General features: G+C 39.2%; 1 protein-coding gene across 6 annotated transcripts in view; it reads right to left on the bottom strand.

The window, feature by feature from the left end:
- The window catches only part of FBXL2 (F-box and leucine rich repeat protein 2), a 78314-nt gene that overhangs the window by 22362 nt on the left and 28700 nt on the right, over positions 1 to 27252 (bottom strand). For 3 of the 6 annotated variants that reach the window (XM_021071564.1, XM_021071565.1, XM_021071563.1), the window contains 2 exons: positions 26834 to 26888; positions 26262 to 26336 (listed from right to left, as the gene is read on the bottom strand). Coding sequence is in view for 2 of the 6 variants with exons in the window: in XM_021071561.1 (XP_020927220.1) it covers positions 13113 to 13207; positions 26262 to 26336; positions 26834 to 26888 (225 nt within the window). In the remaining 4 variants the exon portion in view is untranslated. Of the gene's footprint in view, positions 1 to 13112; positions 13208 to 26261; positions 26337 to 26833; positions 26889 to 27252 lie in introns of all 6 variants that reach the window. The other 3 variants (XM_021071561.1, XM_021071559.1, XM_021071562.1) reach the window with 2 other exon arrangements.

Genomic DNA, 27252 nt, shown 5'->3' with positions numbered 1-27252 from the left:
ACAAATATAGTTATGGGTCAATACACTTTAAGATACATATATGGCTATATAGAAATCTCATGATAACCAAAACAGACACACACAAAAAAAGAGAAAGGAATACAAATACAACATTAAAAACAGTCATCAATCAGTCTAAAGCAAGAAGATGTAAGAAGTCTTTAACATATTTAAAAAACAGGGTAACCACAAATCAAAAGCTTATAACAGAAAAGAGAACAAAAACAAAAAAGAGAACACAAGCATAATGAATAAAGAAATACAAAATTAATTGGAAATCAAGGTCTAAAACAGCAATAAATACAAATCCATCAATAATTACCTTAAATGTCAATGGATTAAACACTCCAATCAAAAGACAAACTGGATTAAAAAACAAAAGCCTACAATATGCTGCCTGCAAGAGACTTATTTTAGGGCAAAGGATGCACAAAGAAATGGGAGTTCCTGTCATGGCAGAGCAGAAACAAATCTGACTAGGAACCATGAGATTGCGGGTTCGATCCCTGGCTTCGCTCAGTGGGTTAAGGATCCGGTGTTGCCATGAGCTGTGGTATAGATCACAGATGAGGCTTGGATCCCATGTTGCTGTGGCTGTGGTGTAGGCCAGCAGCTACAGCTCCGATTACACCCCTAGCCTGGGAACCTCCATATGCCATGGGTGTGGCCCTAAAAAGACAAAAAGACAAAAAAAGAAAAAAAAAGTGAGGGGATGGATAAAGATACTTCATGCAAATGGAAATAACAAGAAAGCGAGAGTTGCAATACTCATATCAGACAAAAAAAACTTTAGAACAAAGGCCATAAAGCAAGACAAAGAAGGACATTATGTAATGACAAAGGGATCAAGAAGAAGAGATATTATACTCATTAACATATATGCATCCATTATATGAGCATCTAAAGAAATAAAACAAATATTGACAGATATAAAGGGAGAAACAAAAAATACTACAGTAATAGTAGGAGGAGACTTTTTTTTTTTTTTCTTTTTTTTAGGGCCTAGAAGTTCATGGTTCCTAGTTGGATTTGTTTCTTCTGCGCCATGATGGGAACTCCAATAGTAGGAGACTTTAACTGAAATCCACAGACAAATCATCTAGACAAAATATCAATAAGCCAACAGTTTCTAAATGACACAACAGGATAGTTGAACTTAATTGATATATAAAGAACATTGCATTCAATTAAAAAATAGAATACCCATTCTTTTCAAGTGTGCATGTAACATTCTAGGACAGACCACATACTATGTCATAAAAGAAGCCTCAATAAATTTAAGAACAAATTATTTTAAGCATCTTTTCTGACCACAATGGTATGAAACTAAAAATCAACTACAGAAAGAAAAACCAGAAAAGAACAAACACATGGAGACTAAACAACATGCTACTAAAAAAGCCAATGGGTCAACAATGATATAAAAAAAGAAATCAGAAAATACTTTGAAACAAGAGAAAATGAAAGCACAACCTTTTACAAAATCTATGGGACGGAGCAAAAGCAGTTCTAAGAGGGAAGTTGATACTGATACAGGCCCTCCTCAAGAAACATCTCATGGATACCCTGGATGACAGGATTAAGATGGCAGAACAGAAGGACTAGAACGCAACTTCTTTCCTAAAAACAACGAAATTCACAACTAAAGACAGGAATCTCCACCCAAATGAACCGGAAACCCATACCTACTCCAGAAGAAAAAGAGGAGGCCACATCAAGAGGTAGGAGGGGTGATTTCACGATATAAACAACCCCATACCTCCCGGGTGGGAAGCTCCACAGACTGAAAACTAACTGGTTCACAGAGACTCACCTACAGGAGTGAGAGTTCTGAGCCACACATCAAACCCTCACATGCTAGGATCTGGCACTGGGAGAAAGAGCCACTAGAGCATCTGGCATTGAAGGCCAGTGGGGCTTGTGCGCAGGAGCTCCACAGGACTGGGGGAAACGGAGACCCCATTCTTAAAAGGCGCACACAGACGTTCACGTGCACTGGGTCCCAGGGCAGAGCGAGGTCTCCACAGGAAACTAGGTCAAACCTGACTGCAGTTCTTGGAGGACATCCTGGGAAAATAGGGGTGAATGTGGCTTGTTGTGAGGGAAGGACATTGAAGGCAAAGCTCTCAGGAATATTCAGCAGTTGCCTTTCTCTGGAGGTGGCCATTCTGGGAAAATCTGGCCCCACCCGTCAGCCAGCCCCTGAGAAGCCCCAGGGCAAACAAAAACCTAGCTGGGATCATAGCCCCACCCCTCAGTAAACAGGCTACCTAAAGAGCCTCAGGCACACAGCTACCCCTAATCCCATCCAGAGACTAAGCCCCACCCACCAGAGGCTCCACCTACCAGTGGGCAGGCACCAGCCCCTCCCATCAGGAAGCCTACAGCAAGTCCCCATACTGACTTCAGCCACAAAAGGGACAGACACCAGAAGTAAGAGAGGCTACAACTCTACCATCTCTAAAAAGGTCACCACACCAAAAACCTATAAAAATGAAAAGACAGAGAACTCTAACTCAGATGAGGGAGAAAGGAAAAACCCCAGAAAATCAGCTAAGCAATGAGGAGATTCTCAGCCTCCAGGAAAAAGACTTTAGACTGTCGAAACTGAAGATGATGCAAGACATTGGAAATAAACTGGAGGCAAAGATGGATAACTTACAGGAAACACTGACCAAAGAGATACAAGATATAAAACTTAAACAAGAAGAGATGCAAAATACAATAACTGAAATAACAAATTCACTAGAAGCAGCTAACAGCAGAATACAGGAGGCAGAAGAACAAATAAACGAGGTGGAGGACAGATTAGTGGAAATTATGGATGCAGAGCAGAAAAGAGAAAAAAGATTGAAAACAAATGAAGAGAGTCTCAGAGAACTCTGGGACAATGTGAAACACACCAACATCCATATTATAGGGGTGCCAGAAGGAGAAGAGAGATAGAAGGGGACAGAAAAAATATTCCGAGAGATAATAGCCGAAAACTTCCCTAACATGGGAAAGGAATCACTCACTCAAATCCAGGAGACACAATGAGTACCATATAAAATAAACCCAAGGAGGAACACACCGAGACACACATTAATCAAACTGACCAAAATTAAAGACAAAGAGAACATCTTGAAAGCAGCTAGGGAAAAGAAACAAGTAACATACAAGGGAACCCCAATAAGGTTACTGCAGATTTTTCAGCAGAAACTCTGCAGGCCAGAAGGGAGTGGCATGATATACTTAACATGATGAAAGGAAAAAACCTCCAACCAAGATTACTCTACCCAGCAGGGCTCTCATTCAGATTTGAAGGAGAAATCAAAACCTTCACAGATAAGCAAAAGCTGAGAGAATTCAGCAACACTAAACCAGCCTTACAACAAATACTAAAGGAACTTCTCTAGGCAGAAAAGATCAGCAACAGGAAACAAAAATGCCACAAATGACAAGGCTCACCAGTAAAGGTATATATACAGTAAAGATACGAAATCATCCATGCACAATTATACCACCAAAGTCAGAAATCATGAGAAGAGGTAGGTACAAATGCGGGACACTGGAGATGAACTTGCAATTAAGAGAACAACAACTTTAAACAATCTCATATACATATAGACTCTTATATCAAAACTTCAGAATAACTGCAAACCAAAAATCTACAATTGGTACATAAACAAGGAATCTCTGGAGAAGAAATATATCTCATAGTAAATGAGTGCATAATCCACCATGAAGGGGGTCATTTGACATCATTCTTGGAATGCTGAAGTCTTCTTACATCTGATTCTGATTTCCTCTCCATCAAAGAATTTATGACAATTATAATTAAACAATGTGACTGTACAATTAAATAATACAGTTCTACAATTGTAGTATTAATAACCATTTCTCTCCATGGTACAATGTAAGGTCTATAATGTCTTGTTTATCACATCACCTAGAATGGTGTAATGTCTACATTGAAGAATCAATAAGATGTAACAAATTGTGAGGACATATTTATATAGTTACATTGTTTTTTAACCAATTTATGCATTTTATATTTTACTTATTTTCAGAGGGTGTATTATTTTTGTTATTCTTACCAGTTAAGTCATTCTTTTTATTATGCTATATAAAATATTTAATGGTATATAAGGCTTTCTTCTTTATAAATTTTAGTTGCATAATATAACAATTTTAATATAATACTAATTTTTAAAGAAAAATTGAAATGTAATAGGTAAAACTAAGTAGTAAAATGAAAACCATAAAAATGGGACAAAGTATAGAATAAATTTCCTATTTGTCTCAGCATATTTTCCATTCCACTTCTCCAGTGGGAGTCACTTAATTTGTTTCTTAAGATCCATGATATAATAATCTGTGTGAATGTAATTGTGTTTAAATGTATGTATTTTATTCTGTAAAAAATAAAAATAAAATTAAAATTAAAAATAAAAAAAATAAAAAAAAGAAACATCTCATGTAAACAACCTAACCTACTGCCTAAAAGAATTATGAAAAGAACAAATCAAACCCAAAGTCAGCATAAGGAAGGAAATAATAAAGATCAGAGAGAAAATAAATACAATAGAGATTTTTTAAAAATAGAAAAGAATCATTAAATAGGGCTCTTTTTTGGAAAAGATCAAAAAAAAAATCAATAACTTCTGGCCAGTCACCAAGAAAAGTGAGCAGAGCTAAATAAACACAATAAGACATGAAAGGAGAGAAATAACAACTGATATCACAGAGATACAAAAAATCACAAGAGAACACCACAAACAGCTATATGCCATCAAATTCAACAACCTATAAGAAATGAACAAGTTTCTTGAAATATGCAGGCTGCCAAAACTGAGTCAAGAAGAGACAGATAATTTGAACAGACCAATCACTAGAAATGAAATAGGATCTGGAATGTATAAAACTCCTTGTAGGAGTTCCCTTGTGGCCTAGTGGTTAAGGATGTAGCGTTGTCACTGCTGTGACTTGGGTCACTGCTGTGGCTCAAGTTTGATCCCTGGCCCAGGAACTTCCAAGTGCTGCTGGCACACCAATAAAACCAAAAACCAAACAAAATGCCTCTAAACAAATGTTCAGGATCGGATGGCTTCACTGCAGAACTCTACCAAACATACAGAGTAACTTATACTCATCTTTCTCAAACTCCTTCCAAAGACTGAAGATGAGGGACACTCCCAAAGTCATTCTGTGACATCACCATCACAGCCAAACACTACCAAAAAAAAAAGAAAAAAGAAAAACAAAAGAAAGAAAATTACAGACAATAAATATCTCTGATGAATATACATGCAAAAATCTTCAACAAAAATTAGCAACCGAAGAGTTCCCATTGTGGCTCAGCAGTAATAAATCTGACTAGTATCTATGAGGACTCAGGTTTGATCCCTGGCTTTGCTCAGTGAGTTACAGATCTGGCATTGCTATGAACTGTGGTGTAGGTCATAGATGTGGTGGATCTGGTGTTGCTGTGGCTGTGGCACAGGCCAGCAACTACAGCTCCAATTTGACCCCTAGCCTGGGAACTTCCACATGATGTGGGTGCAGGCCTAAAAAATAAAAATGAAAAGAAAAAAAAAAATCAAGCCAAGAGTTTCCGTTGTGGCTCAGCAGTAATGAACCTGACTAGTATCCATGAGGATGTGGGTTACATCCCTGGCCTCACTCAGTGGGTTAAGGATCAGGCATTACTGTGAGCTGTGGCATAGGTCACAGAAGTGGCTCAGATCCGGCACTGCTGTGGCTATGGCACAGGCTGGCAATCCCTAGCCTGGGAACTTCCATCTGCCTCGGGTGTGGCCCTAAAAAGAAAAAAGAAAGAAAGAAAGATACAAAAATAATTAGCAAACCAAATCCAACAATACATAAAAAGGATCATACATCATGATCAAGTTGGATTCATTCCAGGGCCACAAGGATGGTTCAACATACGTGAATCAATCAATGTGATATACTATATCAACAAAAGGAAAGATTAAAAACTACATGATGATCAAAACAGATGCAGAAAAAGCACTTGACAAAATTCAACATCCTTGTATGATAAAAACTCTCACCAAAATGGGTATGGAGGAAACATACCACAACATAATAAAAGCCATTTATGACAAACCCACAGCCAGTATTAATATTCAACAGTGAAGAGCTGAAAGCCTTTTTGCTAAATCAGGAACAAGACAAGGATGTCCACTCTTACCACTTCTACTCAACACAGTATTAGAAGTCTAGCCACAACAATCAGACAAGAAATAAAAGGTATCCAAACTGGAAGGGAAGTGGTAAAACAGTCATTATTTGCAGATAACATGATACTCTATATGGAGAACCTTGAAGTTTTCACATAAAAACTAAATGAATAAATGAATTCAGCAAGATACAAGATTAACATACAGAAATCAGTTGCATTTCTTTATACCAACAATGAAATAGCAGAAAGAAAAAAATATATATACTGTGTTTAAAACTGGATCAAAAAAATATATCCAGGAATAAACTTAGCCAAGGAAGTGAAAGATCTATATGCTGAAAACTATAAAACATAGACAAAGGAAACTGAAGATGATTAAAAGAAACCAAAAGCTATCCGATACCTTGATTAGAAGAATTAACATTATTAAAATGGCCATACTATCCTAAGCAATCTGCAGGTTTAATGCAAGGCCTATCAGAATACCCATGCCATTTTTCAAAAAACTAGGACAAATGATCCCCAAATTTATATGGGACAACAAAAGACCAAGAATTAACAAAGCAATCCTGAGGAAAAAGAACAAGCAAGAGGAATAACCAGAAAGCTACAGTAATCAAAACAATGTGATACTGTCACAAAAACAGACATACAGATCAGTGGAACAGAGTAGGGAACCCAAAAATATGATACACCTATAGTCTACTAAAATGTGACAAAGCAGGCACAGAATATTCAATGGAGAAAAGACAGTCTCTTCAACAAAGTAGTGTTGGGAAAGCTGGACACCTACATGTAAATCAATGAAGTTAGAACACTCTCCTACACCAAACACAAAGATAAATCCAAAATGGCTTAAAGACTTAAGTAGAAGGCATGACACCATAAAACTCCTAGAAGAGAACAAAGGCAAAATATTCTCTGACATAAATCACAGCAATATTTTCTTAGATCAGTTTCCCAAGGCAAAAGAAATAAAAGCAAAAATAAAGAAATGGGATCTAATCAAACTTACAAACTTTTGCATAGCAAAGGAAACCAAAAACCAAACAAACTACCTATGGAATGGGAAAAAATATTTGCAAATGATACAACCAACAAGGGATTAAATACCAAATATACAAACAGCTCATACAATATTAAAAAAATACCAATCAAAAAAATGGGCAGGTCTAAATAGACATTTCTCAAAAGACAACACACTGATGAACAAGAGGTACATGAAAAGTCACTTAACATTGCTAATTATGAGAGAAATGCCAATCAAAACCACAATGAAGAACACAACATTGTAAATCAATTTTATGTCAATGAAACAAAACAAAAAACAATAACAACAACAAAACAACAAAACCCTACGATGAACTATTACCTCATACCAATGAGAATGGCCATCATCAAAAAGCCTTCAAAGAACAAATGCTGGAGAAGGTGTGGAGAAAAGGGACTCCTTCTACATCGTTGGTGCTAATGTAAATTGCTGCACTTATGGAAACAGGATAGAGGCTCCTTAAAAAACTAAAAACAGAGTTATGATCCAGAAATCCCACTCCTGGGAATATATCTAAAAAGAAATGAAAACTCTAGTTTGAAAAGATTTATCCACTCCAATGTTCATAGCAGCACTATTTACAATAGCCAAGACACAGAAGCAACCCAAGTGCCCATCAACAGACAAGTGACTCAAGAAGATATGGTGTATATATACACACAATGAAATATTACTCAGCCATAAAAAGAATGAAATAATGCCATTTACAGTAACATGGGTGAACCTAGAGAATATTATACCTGGTGAAGTATAATATTCAGACAAAGACAACTATATCTTACATCATCACTTTTATGTGGGATCTAAAACATAAGATTAATGTATCTATATACAAAATGGGACATAGGAAACAACTTATGATTACCAAAAGTTATTTGGGGGGGATATAAAATTAGGAGTCTGGGATAAGAGATACAACCTACTATACGCAAAATAGATAAGTAACAAGGATTAACTGTATAGCACAGGGGAATTAAATTCAGTGTAACAATCCATAATGGAAAATAATCTGAAAAAAATATTTATATAACTGAACTACTTTGCTGTACACCTGAAACTAATATAATATTGTCAATCGACCTTATTTCAATTAAAAAAAAATCAACCAATTTACCACATTAACAAACTAAAGAAGAAAAAACAGGAGTTCCCATTGTGGTGCAGAGTAAATGAATCTGACTAGTATCCATGAGGATGTGGGTTTGAAATCTGGCCTGGCTCAGTGGGTCGGGGATATGGCATTGCCATGAGCTGTGGTATAGGTTGCAGATGCAGCTCAGATCCCATGTTGCTGTGCCTATGGTGAAGGCCAGCAGCTGTAACTCCGACTCAACCCCTAGCCTGGGAACTTCCACATGCTGCAGGTGCAGCCCTAAAAAAGCAAAAAAAACAAAACAAAACAAAAAAAAAACAAAACCAAAAAACAAACAAAAAACCCAAAAAACAAACAAAAAAAAATGATGATCAAAAAGATGCAGGAAAAGCATTTCAAAATCTAAATCTAATATCCACTCTTAATTAAAAAAAAAAGCTCACAAGGTATGAATAGAAATGTCTCCAATTTGATAATGTCGAAAAAAAAAATCTATAGCTAACATCATACATGAATACTTTCTCCCTAAGATGGAGAACTGGCTAGGATGTCTGTTTTCACCATTTCTTTTTTCTTTTTTTCAGCTACTCCCACAGCATGGGGAAATTCCTGGGCAAGGGACCACACCTGTGCCACAGCTCTAACCAGGGCCACAGCAGTGATAATGCTGGATCTTTAACCTGCTGAGCTACTAGGGAATTCCTATTTTCACCATTTCTATTTGACACTGTACTAGAGATTCTAGCCAGGGCCATCAAGCAAGAATAAGAAAAGGCACTGACTGGAAACAAAAATTATCTTCATTTACAGGTGACATGACTGTTTACATAGAAAATCCAAAATAGGGAGTTCCCATCGTGGTGCAGTGGTTAACGAATCCGACTAGGAACCATGAGGTTGCAGGTTCAATCCCTGGCCTTACTCAGTGGGTTAATGATCCAGCATTGCTGTGAGTTGTGGTGTAGGTCAAAGACGCGGCTCGGATCCAGTGTTGCTGTGGCTCTGGCGTAGGCCGGTGGCTACAGCTCCTATTAGACCCCTAGTCTGGAAACCTCCATATTCTACAGGAGTGGCCCTAGAAAAGGCAAAAAGACTAAAAAAAAAAAGAAAGAAAGAAAAAGAAAAAAAAGAAAATCCAAAATAATCAACAAGCTACAGAGGAGGAGTTCCCGTGGTGGCGCAGTGGTTAACGAATCCGACTAGGAACCATGAGGTTGCGGGTTCGGTCCCTGCCCTTGCTCAGGGGGTTAACGACCCAGCGTTGCCGTGAGCTGTGGTGTAGGTTGCAGACGCGGCTCGGATCCCGCGTTGCTGTGGCTCTGGTGTAGGCCAGTGGCTACAGCTCCGATTCGACCCCTAGCCTGGGAACCTCCATATGCCGCGGGAGCGGCCCAAGAAATAGCAAAAAAAAAAAGATACAAAAAAAAAAAAAAGCTACAGAACAAACGTTGAGTCTATTCAGGGTTACAGGTGAAAAGACAAATATACAAAAATCAATAGTATTTCTATTTGCCACCAATGAATAATCAAAAATTGAAATAAAAAAATCATTTACAATATTTCATTAACACTTAGGGATACATATGACAAAAGATGTTCACAACCTGTACAGTTAAAACTGCAAAACATACAGAGGGCAATTTTAAAACACCTAAATATAGGGAGAGATATATCATGCCTGTGGGTTGAAAAGCTCAATATTCTTAAGATGTCAATTCACCACAAATTGAGCTACAGATTTACCATCATCCTATTCAAGATCCCAGCAAGCTTCTTTGCAGAAATTGACAAGCTGATGCTACAATTTATACGGAAATGCAACAGATCTAGCACAGCTAAAACAAGTTTGAAAGAGAATAAAGTTCCAGGATTAATAAAACCTGACTGCAAAACTTATTATAAAGCTATAGCTATCCGGACAGTGTGGTTTGTTGTAAAGACAGACAAAGAGATCAATGGAAACCATTGAGAGTATAAAAACAGCTACAATTATTTGCACAACTGATTTTCAACAAAGGTATAAGGGCAATTCTGTGGAAAGAGTGTTCATATCAATATATGGTGCTGGAATAAGCCAAAATCACCGGCAAAAAAAAAGCTATCAATATATACCTCACACCATATACAAAAATCAACTCAAAATGGATAAGAGCACTAAACTATAAAACCTCTAGAAACATAGGAGAAAATCTTTATGATCTTGGGTTAGGAAAGATCTCATATGTAACACCAAAAGTATGATTCATAAGAAAAAAAAACTGATAAACTTCGTTAAAGTGCAACATTTTATAAGTTAAAAATAACAAAAAGGTAAACCAATGACTGGGAAAAAAAATTTGTAGGAGGGCCTATCGTAGCTCAGTGGTTAACAAACCTGACTAGTATCCATGAGGACGTGGGTTCAATCCCTAGCCTCGCTCAGTGGGTTAAGGATCTGGCATTGCTGTGAGCTATGGTGTAGGTCGCAGATGTGACTCAGATCCTGCATTGCTATGGCTGTGGTGCAGACCAGCAGCTGCAGCTGTGATTCCACCCCTACTCTGGGAACATCACATGCTGCAGATGTAGCCCTGAAAAGCAAAAAAAAAAAAAAAAAAAAAAAAAAAAAAAAAGATGCACAGTTTACCATATTTAAATTATATCTCAATAAAACTTAAAAGTCCTTAGGACTTCATGTAAGTGATGGAGCTGCAGTTACAGAGAATTTACATGCAAGATTTGTTAGAACCAGAATTTCAATCTATTCTGATATATCCCCAGTGCCTAAATTGGTGCCTGGTATAGGGGAGGCTCAATAACCACTTGTAGCCAAATAGCACCCCCTTGCACCAAAGCAACAATACACCCACAGGGAAGGGGCAGATTAGAGGCCAAGGTTGGTTCTAGGTGATTACAGTCAAAAACTGAAGGCATGATAAAATTCTTCCCGATCATGATTCTGTGATTATGCTTATCATTATTTTTCACAGTGATCTTGCCTCACATATTTTAAAAGTTATATAGGTATTAACAGATATACCTGCTCTAAAACTTATGGTAAATAACATTCTTATAGGACAGTTTTGTTACACATGGCTCTATTCCAAGCACCAAGATGAGACTGTATTACTTTAATATTCCTCACTGACAATCTACAACTTCACATTTATTTTTAGTTTCTTTAATGGAACCACTATTAGATTTATGTTATCCATTACAAGTTATCTTAGGACCTATTTGGTACATTTAAGCTTCCTGTTAAAAGAGAATCAATCTATTCCACTGGTTTGCAAAGCTTTTGAAGTAGCAGAAAATTTGGTCTGATGATATGAATTTTTTTTTTTTTTTTTTTTTTTTGCCTGTGGTGTGCAGCTGCTTGAAGTGGGATCTCAGGTCCTAGACCAAAGACTGAACCTGGGCCAAAGTGGTAAAAGTGCCAAATCCCAACCACTAGACAACCAGGAACCCCCTCCCCTTTTTTTAAAATTTTTTGATTTATAAAAAACCTCTTTGTTCCATAACATTTAAAGGAATGTTTTGATTCTTAAAGGGGATCTGGGAGCTGTCCTGTGGTTCACTGGGTTAAAGATCAGGCATTGTCACTGCAGTAGCTCAGGTCGCTATTGTGGCATAGGTTCCATCCCTGGTCCAGGACAAAAGATGTTACAAACCAATTTTCTTAGCAATGGTAAAGTATAGGTTTCAATGACAAATTCTACTGTCTGCAATCACTACACACTGCACATTCTTACAGGAGATCTGTGATTGATGAATGTATACTGTGGTAATGCTTAAGTCTGCAAGAGGCAAAGTCCAGTCTCAGATTCTAGGGGCAGTCTGTGTCCTAACATAGTTAACCTCAAACAATATCTAAAGCCACCAGGATAAGGACATAAAGATTTTAATTTTGTCCTATCTCAGAAAAGCTCAAACTACATATCCTTTACAGTGAATTGATAACATTCTTGGTAAATAATTCCTGGGGTGGGCAAGTATCTGGTTGTTTGGGGTATACTGCTAATGATAATAAAATGAATATGATAATCACATCCCATTACGGGTAAGCAAAATTCCAGGTTATGCTAAGGAACTTTTAAAAATAATTATTTTGGGGAGTTCCCATTGTGGCTCAGCAGTTAACAACCTGACTAATATCCACGAGGACGCAGGTTTGATCCCTGGCCTTGCTCAGTGGGTTATGTATCCGGCATTTCCATGAGCTGTGGTGTAGGTCGCAGATGTGGCTCAGATCCTACCTTGCTGTGGCTGCGGTGTAGGCCGGCAGCTATCGCTCCCATTCGACCCCTAGCTTGGGATCCTCCATGTGCCATGAGGGTGGCCCTAAAAAGACAAAACAAAATTATTTTGTTAATTAGTATAATTTAGGTAAGAAGGGAGCCACAACTACGACAAGGAACCTAGGAAGGTGGGAAAGTGAAGAAGGGCCAAGAAGAATGGTGAACTAAGGTCATAATATTATTATGTGCCAGCTCCTACACTCATGTTACTTTATGTGATACCATGACATTCCCATGAAGGAGCTTCAAATGCCTTCACTTTGCAGAGAGAAAACTGACAGCAAAGTGAAATATACTGTCTCAAAGTCACATCCCTGACAACACCGGAGCTCGGTTTCTAGTTCAAGCCTGCTGGCTCCAAAGTTGTGATAGTCTCATTTCTCTACATGAATTGCCAAAGAAAGAATTAAAAAAAAAAAGCAAATAATATGCTTGGTTTATTTTTGTTGATGAAAATGTCAGCTACAAGCTGCCATGAGAGTGAGTCACTGTGGACTGACTTACTTCAAGGAGGAATCTCCAACGCCAATGCAGCCTCGCAAGCTGAGCTTCCTCAGGAATCCACCACAGCGCTTTGAGATGTTTTCCACCACTCGACCCTTCAAAATGGAGAAAGTTGGAGAAAATATTGTTTTTCATGCTGCTTATCCAACAGCAGGATAACCTGAAATTTAGGAACTGAATGTGTATTTCCAGGTGTAACAGATACTTTAGAACATTCTTCTAACACCTCACTTTGCTCCCAGTGTATAAAGGGGGTGCAAGTCTGAAAAAATGTTTTCAACTAAAGCATGAAGTATTTTTTTAAAAAAATCACACACTACTCTTTGAAAGCCATGACTCTGGAGTCAGGCAGTCCCTAGCCAGGGCTCACAGCTGCACCACCAACTACAAGGCTTTCTGAGGTCAGCTATAGAAACACTGGCTACTGAGAAGAGCTCTAAAACAACGTTGCTTCCGTTGTGGCGCAGCATAAATGGACTAGTATCCATGAGGATGTGTGTTTGATCCCTGGCCTTGCTAAGTGGGTTAAGGATCTGGCGTTGCCCTGAGCTGTGGTGTAGGTCACAGATATGGCTCGAATCTGGCGTTGCTGAGGCTGTGGTATAGGCCTGGGGACTTCTACACACCATGGGCGTAGCCCTAAAAAGCAAAAAATAAAAGTAAAAATAAATTTTAAAAAACCCTATTTAAACACATTTGCTTTGAAAAAGGAACTTGGGCTGGGTGCTGGCAAATACACTAGAGGAAGAAAAAAGAAAATGAACTTTTTTTTTGGGGGGGGGTCTTTTTAGGGCCCCACTCATGGCATAGGGAAGTTCCCAGGCTAGGGGTCAAATTGGAGCTGTAGTTGCTGGCCTACACCACAGCCACACCAAATCTGAGCCATGTTTGTGACCTGCGCCACAGCTCATGGCAATGCCGGATCCTTAACCCACTGAGCAAGGCCAGGGATCAAATCAGCATCCTCGTGTATACTAGCCAGATTCGTTTCCGCTGAGCCAAAATAAGAACTCTGAGAAAATGAACATTGATTAAGCACTTCCACTTTTTTAGGCATGATTTTAATACTTGCGTGTACCTATTACGGCTCATTTAATATTCACAACAAATGCACAGACTACTGCTCCACACTGAAGTAAGGAAGAGTATATTTGGAATCTCTTAGGATGTCTCTTGAAATTAATATGCCCTATGATTAAAGGCAAAGGAAAATTGCAAGCCAATCCAAGCAGGACTACTCATGGCTTCAGGAATGATGGTCTGGGTCACTCCACCAGGTAAGGAGCCACGACAAGCTGAGGTGTTTGCTGAAGACAAAGAGAACACACTGAGTGGGTAGGAGGTAGTTATAAATACCAACTCTGGGAGTTCCAGTGTGGCTCAGTGGTTAGCAAACCCGAGTGGCATCCAAGAGGATGCGGGTTCCATCCCTGGCCTCACTCAGTGGGTTAAGGATCTGGTGTTGCCGTGAGCTGTGGTATAGGTCGCAGATGTGGCTTGGATCCTGTGTTGCTGTGGCTCTGGCGTAGGCCAGCGTCCTGATTGGATCCCTAGCCTGGGACCTCCATATGCCGTGGGTATGGCCCTAAAAATCAATAAATAAATAAATACCAACTCTGACCACATGACCAGTTACAAAAATAAGAACTATACTTGTCATGAGTGTTTTCTCCCTATTTTGTTATGAATGTGTGTATACAACAAACATTTTTGTTTTCTTTCCTCTCTTATCCCCTTATCGTATAAGATGTATTAACATTGTATCATAGTATTTAAGTATTGTCAGTTCTACATCACAGTACTTAAAGCACAGGACATCAAGGAGAGTGAATATCACTCTAGGACTTTACCTTCTCTTCTGAGGAAGGGGTTAGTTTGGTTTCGGTTGTACATTGGATAGTTGTATCATATTAAGTATGGTTTAAGAAGATGCATGTGGGTGCCAAGTTGACAAGAGGTGAACTTTTAATCATCAATTTTATGTGTCAACCTGACTGGGACATAGAGTGCCCAGACTTTTGGCCAAACATTCTGAGTATCGTCTGCAAGGGTTTCTGGATGAGACTGGCATTTCAATCAGTGGACTGAGTAAAGCATACTGCTTTCCCTAGCGTGGGTGGGCCGCATCCTGAAGACCTGTCTAGAACAAAATGCCTGAGTGAAAGGATACTCTTCTTGCCTTACTGCTGAGCCAGACTAGCTGTTTTCTGGACTTTGGACTTGAACAGCAATTCCTCTTGGGTCTTGCAATTGCCAGCTTTCAGAGTATAATTTACACCACTGGCTTTGTTGGTGGAGCTACATATCAGCTCTCTTGGTTTCCAGGTTGCTAGCTGCAAATCTGGGGGCTTCTCAGCTTCCATAATCACATGATCCAATTCCTTTTTTTTTTTGGCCATACCCATGGCACACAGAAGTTCTGGAGCCTGGGATCAAACCCACACCACAGCAGCGACCCAAGCCACAGCAGTGACAATGCCAGATCCTTATCCCACTGAGCCATGAGGGAATTCAGACCCAATTCCTTATAATAAATCTCTGCCTTTACCTATGTACACACATAACCTTTGTTTCGTTGTTGTTTATCCATTCCACATATACTAGTTTGCATCTGCTAATCTCCAACTCCTAGTCCCTCCCTCCCTCCTCCCCCTCAACAATCACAAGTCTGTCCCTTATGCCTGTAAGTCTGTTTCTGTTTCATAGATAAGTTCATTTGTATCATATTTTATGTTCCACATATAAGTGATATCATATATACACACATATTACTGGTTCTGTTTTTCTGAAGAATCCTAATACAGGTTGAATCCATTATCTTCATTTCACAAGTAAAGAAATTAAATGGTTAAACTGCCAAGGTCACACTTTAGTAATTAGTAGGGCTGTAGTTGATATGACTCTAAAACCTGTGTGCTTTGCATAACTACCACCTTCACAAGGGAGGAAACATTGAAAAGGTCATCTTGTTTCATTTTTAATATTATGATCCTAACTTTATAAAAGAGAGATGTTGACACTGAACTGTAAGCACTAAGAATTCACTAGGACACATCAAACCACAGGATCACAGAAGCAGGGCTCACATATACTATATCTGGTTAACAGCTTAATTAAGCTGAGAATCCAAATTCTGCAACTGCTGGTGGCTTTCTCTATGCTTTCTTGAGTCTTACCTAAGTTAATAATTAGTTTTTGAATCAAAACTCAAGACATCTGTAAAATAAATTTCTGTCAGTGGGAGGAAAAAAGATTATGACTTGGAAATCCAACATAAATATTTCAGTACTGAATAAAACAGCAAAAACAACTTGACACCAACGCCTACAAGTGGAGCACACCATCAATTTTCTCCATTTCAAGTCAGTCACATTTATAAAAACTTCCTGTTCTTCCTTTCTTTGGAATAAAAGTTTTTGTACTGGAGTAAAATTATATTCAGAATTTTCCACTCTACTGTTTCCAACTAAGAAGAAAACAATAAGCAAATCTTTTCCAATACAAAATTTGAGTCGAGGACTCTGCATAACATCTACTAGAGAGTATATTGTAAGGGTTTTGTTTGTTTTGCTTTTTTAGGGCCACACCTGTGGCATATGGAGGTTTGCAGGCTACGGGCTGAAATGGAGTTGCAGCTGCTGGCCTTTGCCACAGCCACAAAAACGACAGATCTTAACTGCGTCTGCAACCTATACCACAGCTCATGGCAACAAAAGATCCTTAACCCACTGAGCAGGGCCAAGGATTGAACCCATGTCCTCATGGATACTAGTTGAGTTCGTAACCTACTAAACCACAAAAGGAACACCTTCTATCCTATCCTATCCTATCCTATTCTATGCCACACCTGCAGTATATGGAAGTTCCTAGGCCAGGGACTGAATCTGACTGTGACTTATGCCGTAGTTGCAGCAATGCCAGATCCTTAACCTGCTGTACAACAATGGGAACTCCTATACAGCATTTTAGAAAGAAGGGTTTTGCAGAAAAACAGGGCCTGACAGAGGGACCCCTGGATTTATGACTTTCAGACAACATATTACTTGGTTATTTCTCATTTTTGCCCAGTAGACTCTTTAGTAACCATGAAGACACTGACAACAAAACATTCAACTTTGAAAAGCATGGAAAACACCTAGACCCCAGAGAAACAAACCTACTCAGGAGAGAGATGCTCAAGGACAGGCTCAGTGCACACCTGCCACCTGAAATGCTTTATTCTGACTTTTCTTTGAAATTCAGGTCATGAAACCCCACAGTTCAAAGTACCTACTCTCTCCTCTTACTGGGTAAGTGACTTTGGCTAAGTTTTTCTAACTTTTCTGCCTCAATTTCTTCAATGTGATGTTTCTGAAATGATCAAATGAATTAACACATGTGAAGGGCTTAGGAAAGTGCCCAGTACACAGTACATACTGTTATATGACAGTCCTGATTCTTGGCACCTTCTCTTTTCTCTCAACAGATCCATAAATCACCATTTTTGTCCCCTCACAATGAATTTGAGACCACGAGTTTATCCATGCTTCCAGGGTGAGTATCCAGAGGGTCCTTTTAATGTCTGTGGGTGGCCCCAGACTTGGTTTATAATCCAACCTGGACTCAAAGTGGTAGCCCCAGGAGAATTGAATAGTATTAGACCATATTTTTCACTTGTGGTTCTCTACCTAAGTGCTGAACCATAAGCTGGTTTCTCCTCTAGTGGAAATACTCAAGAATTTCTGAAGTGAGTGTGTTTCTATGGCTTTAGTCAGTAGTCACCTAAAATTATGAAATCAAATAATGCAGAAGGTAGTGATATTTACTTGTGATAATATTTTTTTAAATATCTGAATTAAAAGTTTTTTATGTGACTTCCAAAAAGCTATAGTTTGGAAAAATCAAAGAAAACTGAGGAGACAATAAAAAAACCACAGAAGAAAAAAAACTATTTCTAAAAATTTTTTTTAAAAGTCTCTTCTGGAGTTCCCATTTTGGCGCAGCAGAAACAAATCCAACTAGGAACCATGAGGTTGTGAGTTTGATCCCTGGCCTTACTCGGTGGGCTAAGGATCCAGCTTAGCCGTGAGCTGTGGTGAAGGTCACAGATATGGCTTGGGTCTGGTGTTGCTGTGGCTGTGACACAGGCTGGCAGCTATAGCTCCAATTCAACCCCTAACCTGAGAACCTCCGTATGCCGCAGGTGTGGCCCTAAAAAGTAAAAAAAAAAAAAAAAAAAAAAAAAACCACTCTTCTTTAGATTATAGCTAGAAACTTCCCTAATATGGTAAAGGAAGCATTTATTCAAGTCAAGCAAGCACAGAGTCCCATGTAGGATAAACTCAAGGAGGAACATGCCAAGACATACTAATCAAATAAACAAAAATTAAGTACTAAATCGGAGTTCCCGTCGTGTCTCAGTGGTTAACGAATCCGACTAGGAACCATGAGGTTGTGGGTTGGATCCCTAGCCTTACTTGGTGGGTTCAGGATCCGGCGTTGCCATGAGCTGTGGTGTAGGCTGCAGACGCGGCTTGGATCCCACGTTGCTGTGGCTCTGGTGTAGGCCAGTGGCTACAGCTCCGATTCAACCCCTAGCCTGGCAATCTCCATACGCCGCAGAAGCAGCCCTAGAAAAGGCAAAAAAAACAAAAAAAAAAAAAAAAAAAAAAAATTAAGTAATAAAAAAGAAAAGATTAAAAGCAACAAGAGAAAACAACAAATAACATACTCAAGACCCATAAGGTTATAAATTGATTTTTCAACAGAAACTCTATAGGCTAGAAGGGAGTGACATGATATATTTAAAGTGATGAAAGCAAAAAACCTTCAACCAAGAATATTCTACTGAGCAAGGCCCTTATTCAGATTCAAGAGAGAAATCAAAAGCTTTACAGACAAGCAAAAGCTAAAAGAATTCAGCACCACTGCAGTTCCTGTCATGGTTCAGCGAAAATGAATCTGACTACTATCCACTGGGAGACAGGTTCGATCCCTGTCCTCGCTCAGTGGATTAAGGATCCAGTGTCGCTGTGAGCTGTAGTGTAGGCTGAAGACGTGGCTAGGATCTGGCGTGGCCCAGGGTGGTAGCTGCAGCTCCAATTCAACCCCTAGCCTGGGAACCTTCATATGCCACAGGTGCAGCCCTAAAAAAAAAGTAGGAAATCAACTACAGACAAATATGATTATCAAAACCAACAACTGTGAGGAGAGAACAAATGCAGAATATTGAAAACACATTTAAAATTAAGAGATCAGCAACTCAAAACAATTGTGTGTGTGTGTGTGTATACACATATGTATATATAGAATGCTACATCAAAACATCATGGGGGGAGTTCCTGTTGTGGCTCAGTGGTTAATGAATCCGACTAGGAACCATGAGGTTGCAAGTTTGATCCCTGGCCTTGATCAGTGGGTTAAGGATCCAGTGTTGCCGTGAGCTGTAGTGTAGGTCACAGACGCGGCTTGGATCCCAAGTTGCTGTGGCTGTGGTGTAGGCCAGTGGCTACAGCTCCGATTAGACCCCTAGCCTGGGAACTTCCATATGCCTTGGTGCAGTCATAGAAAAGACAAAAAAAAAAAAAAAAAAAAAAAAAAAACACCCTCATAGGGGAGGTTAAGAACCCTACTGATTAATATTCACGAGGATTTGACCCCTGACCTTGCTCAGTGTGTTAAGGATCCAGGGTGCCACAAGCTGTGGCACACAGGCCACAGATATGGTTTGGATCCAACGTTGCTGTGGCTGTAGCAGAGGTGGCAGCTGCAGCTCCCATTCGACCCCTATCCTGGGAGCTTCCATATACCACAGGTATGGCCCTAATCACACACACACACACACACACACACACACACACACCCCTCATGGGAACCATAAACCAGAAAACTACAATAGACACACTCATAAAAAAGAAAAAGCAACTCAATTACAACACTTAAGATAATCATCAAATCACATGAGAACAGAATAAAAGAGGAAAGGAAGAAAAAAATTCCAACAATAACTAATACGAACAATTAAGAGGGAGTTCCCGTCGTGGCTCAGCAGTAACAAACCCAACTAGTATCCAAGAGGACGCAGGTTCAATCCCTGGCCTCACTCAGTGGGTTAAGGATCTGGTGTTAAATGCTATAAAATTGAGTTGTAAGGATCGTTCTACAACTATAAATGTAATAAAATTCATTGAGTTAAAAAAAAAAAAAAAAGAAGGACCTCTCGTTGCCATGAGCTGTGGTGCAAGTCGAAGACACAGCTCAGATCTGGAGTTTCTGTGGCTGTGGCATAGGCCAGCAGCTACAGCTCTGACTCAACCCCTAGCCTGGGAACTTCCATATGCTGTGGATGCAGCCCTAAAAAAATTTTTTTTTAATTTTTTTAAAGTAAAAAAAAAAAAAAAAAAAAAAAAAAAGACTGGCTAAATAGATACAAAAACAAGACCTGTATATCTGCCATTTACAAGAGATCCACTTCAGATCTAGGGACGCACACGTGAGGGAATGGAAGATATTCCATGCAACTGGAAATCAAAGAGGTAGCAATGCTCATATCAGAAAAAACAGGCTTTACATCTTTTTAAAATTTTTTTATTATTTTTGTCTTTTTAGGGCTGCACCACAGTCACAGCAACTCGGGATCCGAGAACACCTGTGACCTATACCGCAGTTCTTGGCAATGCCAGTTCCTTAACCCACTGAGCGAGGCCAGAGATGGAGCCTGCGTCCTCATGGATGCTAGTCAGATTCTCTTCCACTGAGCCGTGACAGGAACTCCAGAAAAAATAGACTTTAAAACAAAGAATGTGACAAGAAACAAGGAAGGACACTACCTAATGATCAAGGCATCAATCTGAGAAGACATAACAACTGTAAATTGTCATGGAGCAACCACAATATATAAGGCAACTGCTAACAGCCATAAAAGGAGACATCAACACTAACACAGTAATAGTGCAGGATTTTAACAGCCCACTTACATCAACAAATCATCCAGACAGAAATTCAATAAAGAAACACAGGTCTTAAATAACACATTAGCCCAGATAGATTCAATTAATATTTACAGAACATTCCATCTGAAAGCAGAATATACATTCTTCTCAAGGGCATATGGAACTTTCTCCAGGACAGATCACATCTTGGGCCACAAATCGAACCTTGGTAAATTTAAGAAAACTGAAATCATACCAAGATTTTTTTCTGAGCATAACACTATAAAACTAGAATTCAACCACAAGGAAAAAACTGCAAAAAAACACAAACAGGGAGTTCCCATCATGGCTCAGCAGTAACGAACCTGACTAGTATCCACGAGAATGCAGGTTTGATCCCTGGCCTCACTCAGTGGATTAAGGATCCAACATTGCTATGAACTGTGGTGTAGGTTGCAGATGTCGATTGGATCTGGCGTTACTGTGGTGTAGGCCAGCGGCTACAGCTCTGATTCCACCCTAGCCTGGGAACTTCCATATCCTATGGGTGAGACCCTAACAAAAAAAAAAAGGGCAAAGAAAACCCCACAAACACATGGAGGCTAATCAATGTGCTATTAACAATCACTGGATCACTGAAGAAATCAAAGAGGAAATCAAAAAATACCTAGAGAAAAATTACAATGGAGACATGATGTTCCAAAACCTATGGGACACAGCAAAAGCAGTTCTAAGAAGGAAGTTTATAGCAATAACAATCACCTCAGGAAACAAGAAAAATCCCAAATAAATAACCTAACTTGGAGTTTCCTGGTGGCTCAGTGGGTTAAGAACCTGGCATTGCCACTGCTGTGGCTCTGGTTACAGATGTGCCACAGGTTCAGTAGCTGGCCTGGGAACTTCTGTATGCCACAGGTGCAGCAAGAACAAAATAAAACAAAACCAACCTAACCTTACACCTAAAGCAACTAGAGAAAGACAACAATAAAAGCCAAAGTTAGTAGAAGAAACCATAAAGATCAAAACAGAAATAAACAGAGATAGAGACAAAAAAAATAGAGAAGATCAATGAAGCTAAAAGCCGGTCCTTTGAAAGAATAAACAAAACTGATAGACCTTTAGCCAGATTCATCAAGAAAAAAAGGGAGATGGTTCAAATCATTAACATTAGAAATGAAAAAGGAGAAATTACAAGTGACACCACAGAAACACAAAGGATCATAAAAACTACTACAAGCAACTATATGCCAATAAAATATACAATCTAGAAGAAATGGGCAAATTCTTACAAAGGTACAACCAACCTTCCAAGACTGAACCAGGAAGGAACAGAAACATGAATAGAACAATCACAAGTACTGAAATTGAAACTGTGATTTTAAAACTTCCAAAACACAAAAGTCCAGGACCAGATGGCTTCATAGGCAAATTCTATCAAACATTTAGAGAATAGTTAACACCTATCTGATAGGTTTCCAGGAGGGTGGAGACAGACCCCCCCCCCACCTCTCCCCTCACATGACTGTTTACCTTGGAGACCTGCTGCGGACATGGGCACAGCCCAGCACAAGATCTACAGCCCTTCCCAGAATGTGGAGCATAGATTAACCACCTACAAGGATTCACTGCCCTCTGTCACTGGACTCGACCACCTATCCCTCCCTACCTAAACCTCCCTTGACCTTCCCCTCTACCTCCTTCATCTTTCCTGCCATGAACTCCATCCAGCCACAGATCCTTCATAAGCCTAGCACCTCCTCACAGTCAGGACTGGCACCATCTTGAGCTCAGCCCATGCCCCTCTGATGCCTTAATAAATCTCTTTTGCTTTACCAACTAGGCCTTGCGTGTTTCTTCCTCAGCAAACCTAACACTATCCTTCTGAAACTCTTCCAAAAAACTACAGATAAAGGAACCTCCCAAGCTCATTCTATAAGGCCACTAACACTCTGATACCAAAACCAAACAAAGACACCACGAAAAAGAGAAAATTACAGGCCAATATTATCAATGAACATATACACAAAAAATTTTCAAATTCTCAAATTACTAGCAAAACAAATCCAACAATACATTAAAAGGATCACACACCATGGATTTCTTATGCTGCAGTGGGTTTCAATGCCTGGCTCAGTAACTTCCCTATGCCACAGGCACGGACAAAAAAAAAAAAATAGCATACACCATGATAAAGTGAGGTTTATCCCAGGAATGCAAGGATTATTCAATATCCGCAATCAATCAGTGTTATACACATTAACAAATTGAAGAATAAAACCCATATTATCATCTCAAATAGATGCATAAAAAGCTTTTGACAAAATTCAACGCCCATTTATGATAAAAACCCTCCAGAAAGTGGGCACAGAGGGAACCTACCACAACACAATAAAGGCCATATATGACAAACCCACAGCTAACATCATTTTCAATGGTGAAAAGGTGAAAGCATTGCCTCTAAGATTAGGAACAAGATAAGGATTTCCACTCTCATCACTCTTATTTAGCATAGTTGTGCAAGTCCTACCCACAGTAATCAGAGAAGAAAAAGAAATAAAAAGAATCCAAATTAGAAAAGAAGTAAAACTGCTGTTTAGCCAAGACATGGAAACAACCTAAATGTCCATTGACAGAGGAGTGGATAAAGAAGATGTGGCACATGTACACAATGGAATATTACTCAGCCATTAGAAGGAGAGAAATAACAGCATTTTCAGCAACATGGATGGACCTGGAAATTATCATGCTAAGTGAAGTCAGTCAGACAATGAGACACTAACATCAAATGCTGTCACTGACATGCGGAATCTGAAAAAAGGACACACACACAATGAACTTCTTTGCAGAACAGATACTGACTCACAGACTTTGCAAAACTTATGGTTTCCAAATGAGACAGGTTGGAGGGTGGGAGGATGCACTGCATGTTTGGAATGGAAAGGCTGTAAAATTTGGTTGTGATGATTGTTGTACATCTATAAATGTAATAAAATTCATTAGGTAATTTTAAAAAAAAGGAAAAAAAACTGTCATTGTTTGCAGATGACATGATACTACACATAGAAAACCCTGGAATTCCTGCTTTGGTGCAATGGGATCAGCTGTGTCTCTGCAGCACCAGGATGCAGGTTCAATTCCCCAGCACAGACAGTTAAAGGATTTGCACTGCCACAGCTGCAGTGTAGGTCACAACTGTGGCTTGGATCTGATCCCTGGCCAGGAAGCTCCATATACTGAGAGTAACCCAAAAATAACAACAACAACAAAAAAAGAAAGTCCTGAAGATGTCACCAGAAAACTACTAGAGATCATCGACAAATTCAGTAAAGTTGCAGGAAACAAAATTAATTAATGCACACAAATCTCTTGCATTTCTATACATTAACAATGAAAGATCAGAAAGAAAAATTAAGGAAACAGTCCTATTTACCATGACATCAAAGAGAATAAATAAAATATTTAGGAATAAACCTACCTAAAGGGACAAAGATCTGTACTCTAAAAACTAGAAGACACTGATGAAGGAAACAGAAGATGACAGAAACAGATGGAAAGATTTACCATGTTCTTAGATTAGAAGAATCAGTTTTGTCAAAATGACTCTACTACCCCAAGGCAATCTACAGATTCAGTGAAATCCCTATTAAATTACCAATGGCATTTGTCACAGAACTAGAACAAAAAGTTTTTAAATGTCTATGGAAACACAAAAGACCCCAAATAGCCAAAGCAAACCTGAGTGAGAAAAATGCAGCTGGAGGAATGGGGCTCTACAACTTCAGACTGATTCCTCCAGCTCTGTTCTTACCTTTCCAGGGAAATGGGAAGCCCTGAGGTCCCTGCCCCCTTCCAAGCTCAGAGCACAGAAACCTGAGCAGTGGGAAACCCTGTGCCCCACTCCTGTTAGTGCTGCTGCTCCACTGGTTTGAGATGGGACCAGAGACTGATAAGCAGTAAGGAACCCGGAAAAGGAGGTGAAGGGCCTCCAGGACTGGCCGTTAGTTCTTCTAGGCGACACCAGATTAAGTGACTCACAGGAAATCATTTGGGCTCATCTCACTATTAAACACATTCATTTCCTTGTCCATTAAAAAAGACACAATACTTTAATAAAAACGTGATGAACATGCTCCATGGGTAACAATTAAAACACAATTCTACTACTCTAACTGATTTGGCTAAACTGGAAATGAGTAAGATTTTACTAACACTGGGTAAATAATACACTTCAGAATCTCCAGACCTTTAAAACAACACTCTAGACAATTACTATGTGCAATGGTCTTTATGACTCTCCTGTTTCTTTTTGGTTATAACAGGTATTTAATATTAAAGTTGTTTTGAAATAAACTTTTCTCATTAGATCTAGTTTACCATTCTTAAATGAGGATATTTATACATTTCCAGATTAAACATACCAGAACCCTGGAATTACAAAGGCTTTAAAGATTATTTCACTTCTTTATTTTATGATAATAAAGCTGAGGCACTCAGAGGGTGTATGGCTTAAATGGCTGAGCTGGAGTGACATTTCCCGTCTCCAGCCTCATTCCTGGGCCTGTGTTTCTGCCATTTCCCCATCCCCAATCCTGAATTAGAATTCTCAGTGGATCTTTCAGATCAATAAATATCTGTCAAGAGTTTCCTAATATTAAAGCATTGAACCAGGTGTTACCGATGAAGGTGTGAGGCTTTTAAAAGCTGAATGGTAGGAGTTCTCATTGTGGCTCAGCAGATTACGAATCTGACTAGCATGTAAGTTCGATCCCTGGCCTCATTCAGTGGGCTTAGGATCCAGTGTTGCTGCGAGCTGTGGTGTAGGTCGTAGACATGGCTCAGATCCTGCATTATTGTAGCTGTGGCGTAGGCTAGCAGCTGCAGCTACAATTTGACTCCTGGCCTGGGAACTTCCAAATGTCACAGGTGTTGACCCTAAGAAGCCAAAAAAAAAAAAAAAAAAAAGGCAGCAGCAGCAGCTGAGTGGTAAAACTCAGATTATAACCATGACAAGAGGGAAAAGTAAAGCAAACATCTGGTCTGACTGATACAAAGCAAAAAGTAAATTACAAACAGAATTTTGGTCTTGATGGATGCAAATACCTTCCAGGTTTTTTTCTTCTCTATTCCACCTTGGCACCTTAATATCAAATCTAAATGAAGCAAAATAAAAAGGCAGGAAAAAGTGAGCAATTTATTTACGTTTTTAAAAAGTCTTTTGTCTAAAACAAGGTTAACTTACCTCTACATCTGTTTGAAAGTTAAAGAGGTCTATTCTTTGCCAGTTGCTTCCATCCAGGGCTAATATGTTCCAAGCCTGGAAAGTTGGGAGGGATTAGGGTGAAAAAGATACATTTATTGAGACTGCTAAAGTAAGTCTTGCTTCATTAAGTTGATAATCAAATGTGGAATTATAACATTGTGTTATGTTAAATATAAAAGGTGACATTTTAATTTTTTTTTTTTTTTTGTCTTTTTGCCATTTCTAGGGCCGCTCCCACGGCATATGGAGGTTCCCAGGCTAGGGGTCTAATCGGAGCTGTAGCCGCTGGCCTATGCCAGAGCCACAGCAACGCGGGATCCGAGCCGCGTCTGCAACCCACACCACAGCTCATGGCAACGCCGGATCGTTAACCCACTGAGCAAGGGCAGGGACCGAACCCACAACCTCATGGTTCCTAGTCGGATTCGTTAACCACTGCGCCATGACGGGAACTCCGACATTTTAATTTTTAACCATTTACTTGAACCAAAACTCTTCCTCATTCTAATAAAACTTGGTATTCTTAATTACAAATCTGGTTAATACCCTACCTTGGAAATCTGTGCACATCGGCACAAAGTTACTATGTCCAAGAAGGAAAATATTCTAGGAAGAAAGGGAGAAAGCACAAAAATGAGATGCTGTTAACATTTTAGAATATTTATAACTTGAAAGTTAAAATCCAGTGCACCATCTGGATGGTCCTAAGTTTTCTCAGATTCCTCAATTCACAACACACAGGTGCACTATAATTTTACATCACTATCGTGAAATAGTAAATGTTTACACATTCCAACACTGTACACTACCAAAGTCCCCCTTAAACAAGAACTCATTAAACTCCTATTTCCCTTCTTCTAACTCATGGACATGGGACAGCAGATCATCACATGTATTCAAAGACCAAGTCTCTCATCTCCCAGGGACTAAGCCTAGTGACAGCTAAACCATTCTAATTTCCATGCCCCTA

Source organism: Sus scrofa, chromosome 13, assembly GCF_000003025.6.
Source record: "Sus scrofa isolate TJ Tabasco breed Duroc chromosome 13, Sscrofa11.1, whole genome shotgun sequence".
NCBI classification, from domain to species: Eukaryota; Metazoa; Chordata; class Mammalia; order Artiodactyla; family Suidae; genus Sus; species Sus scrofa.
This window is presented reverse-complemented; position numbering and strand designations above follow the sequence as displayed.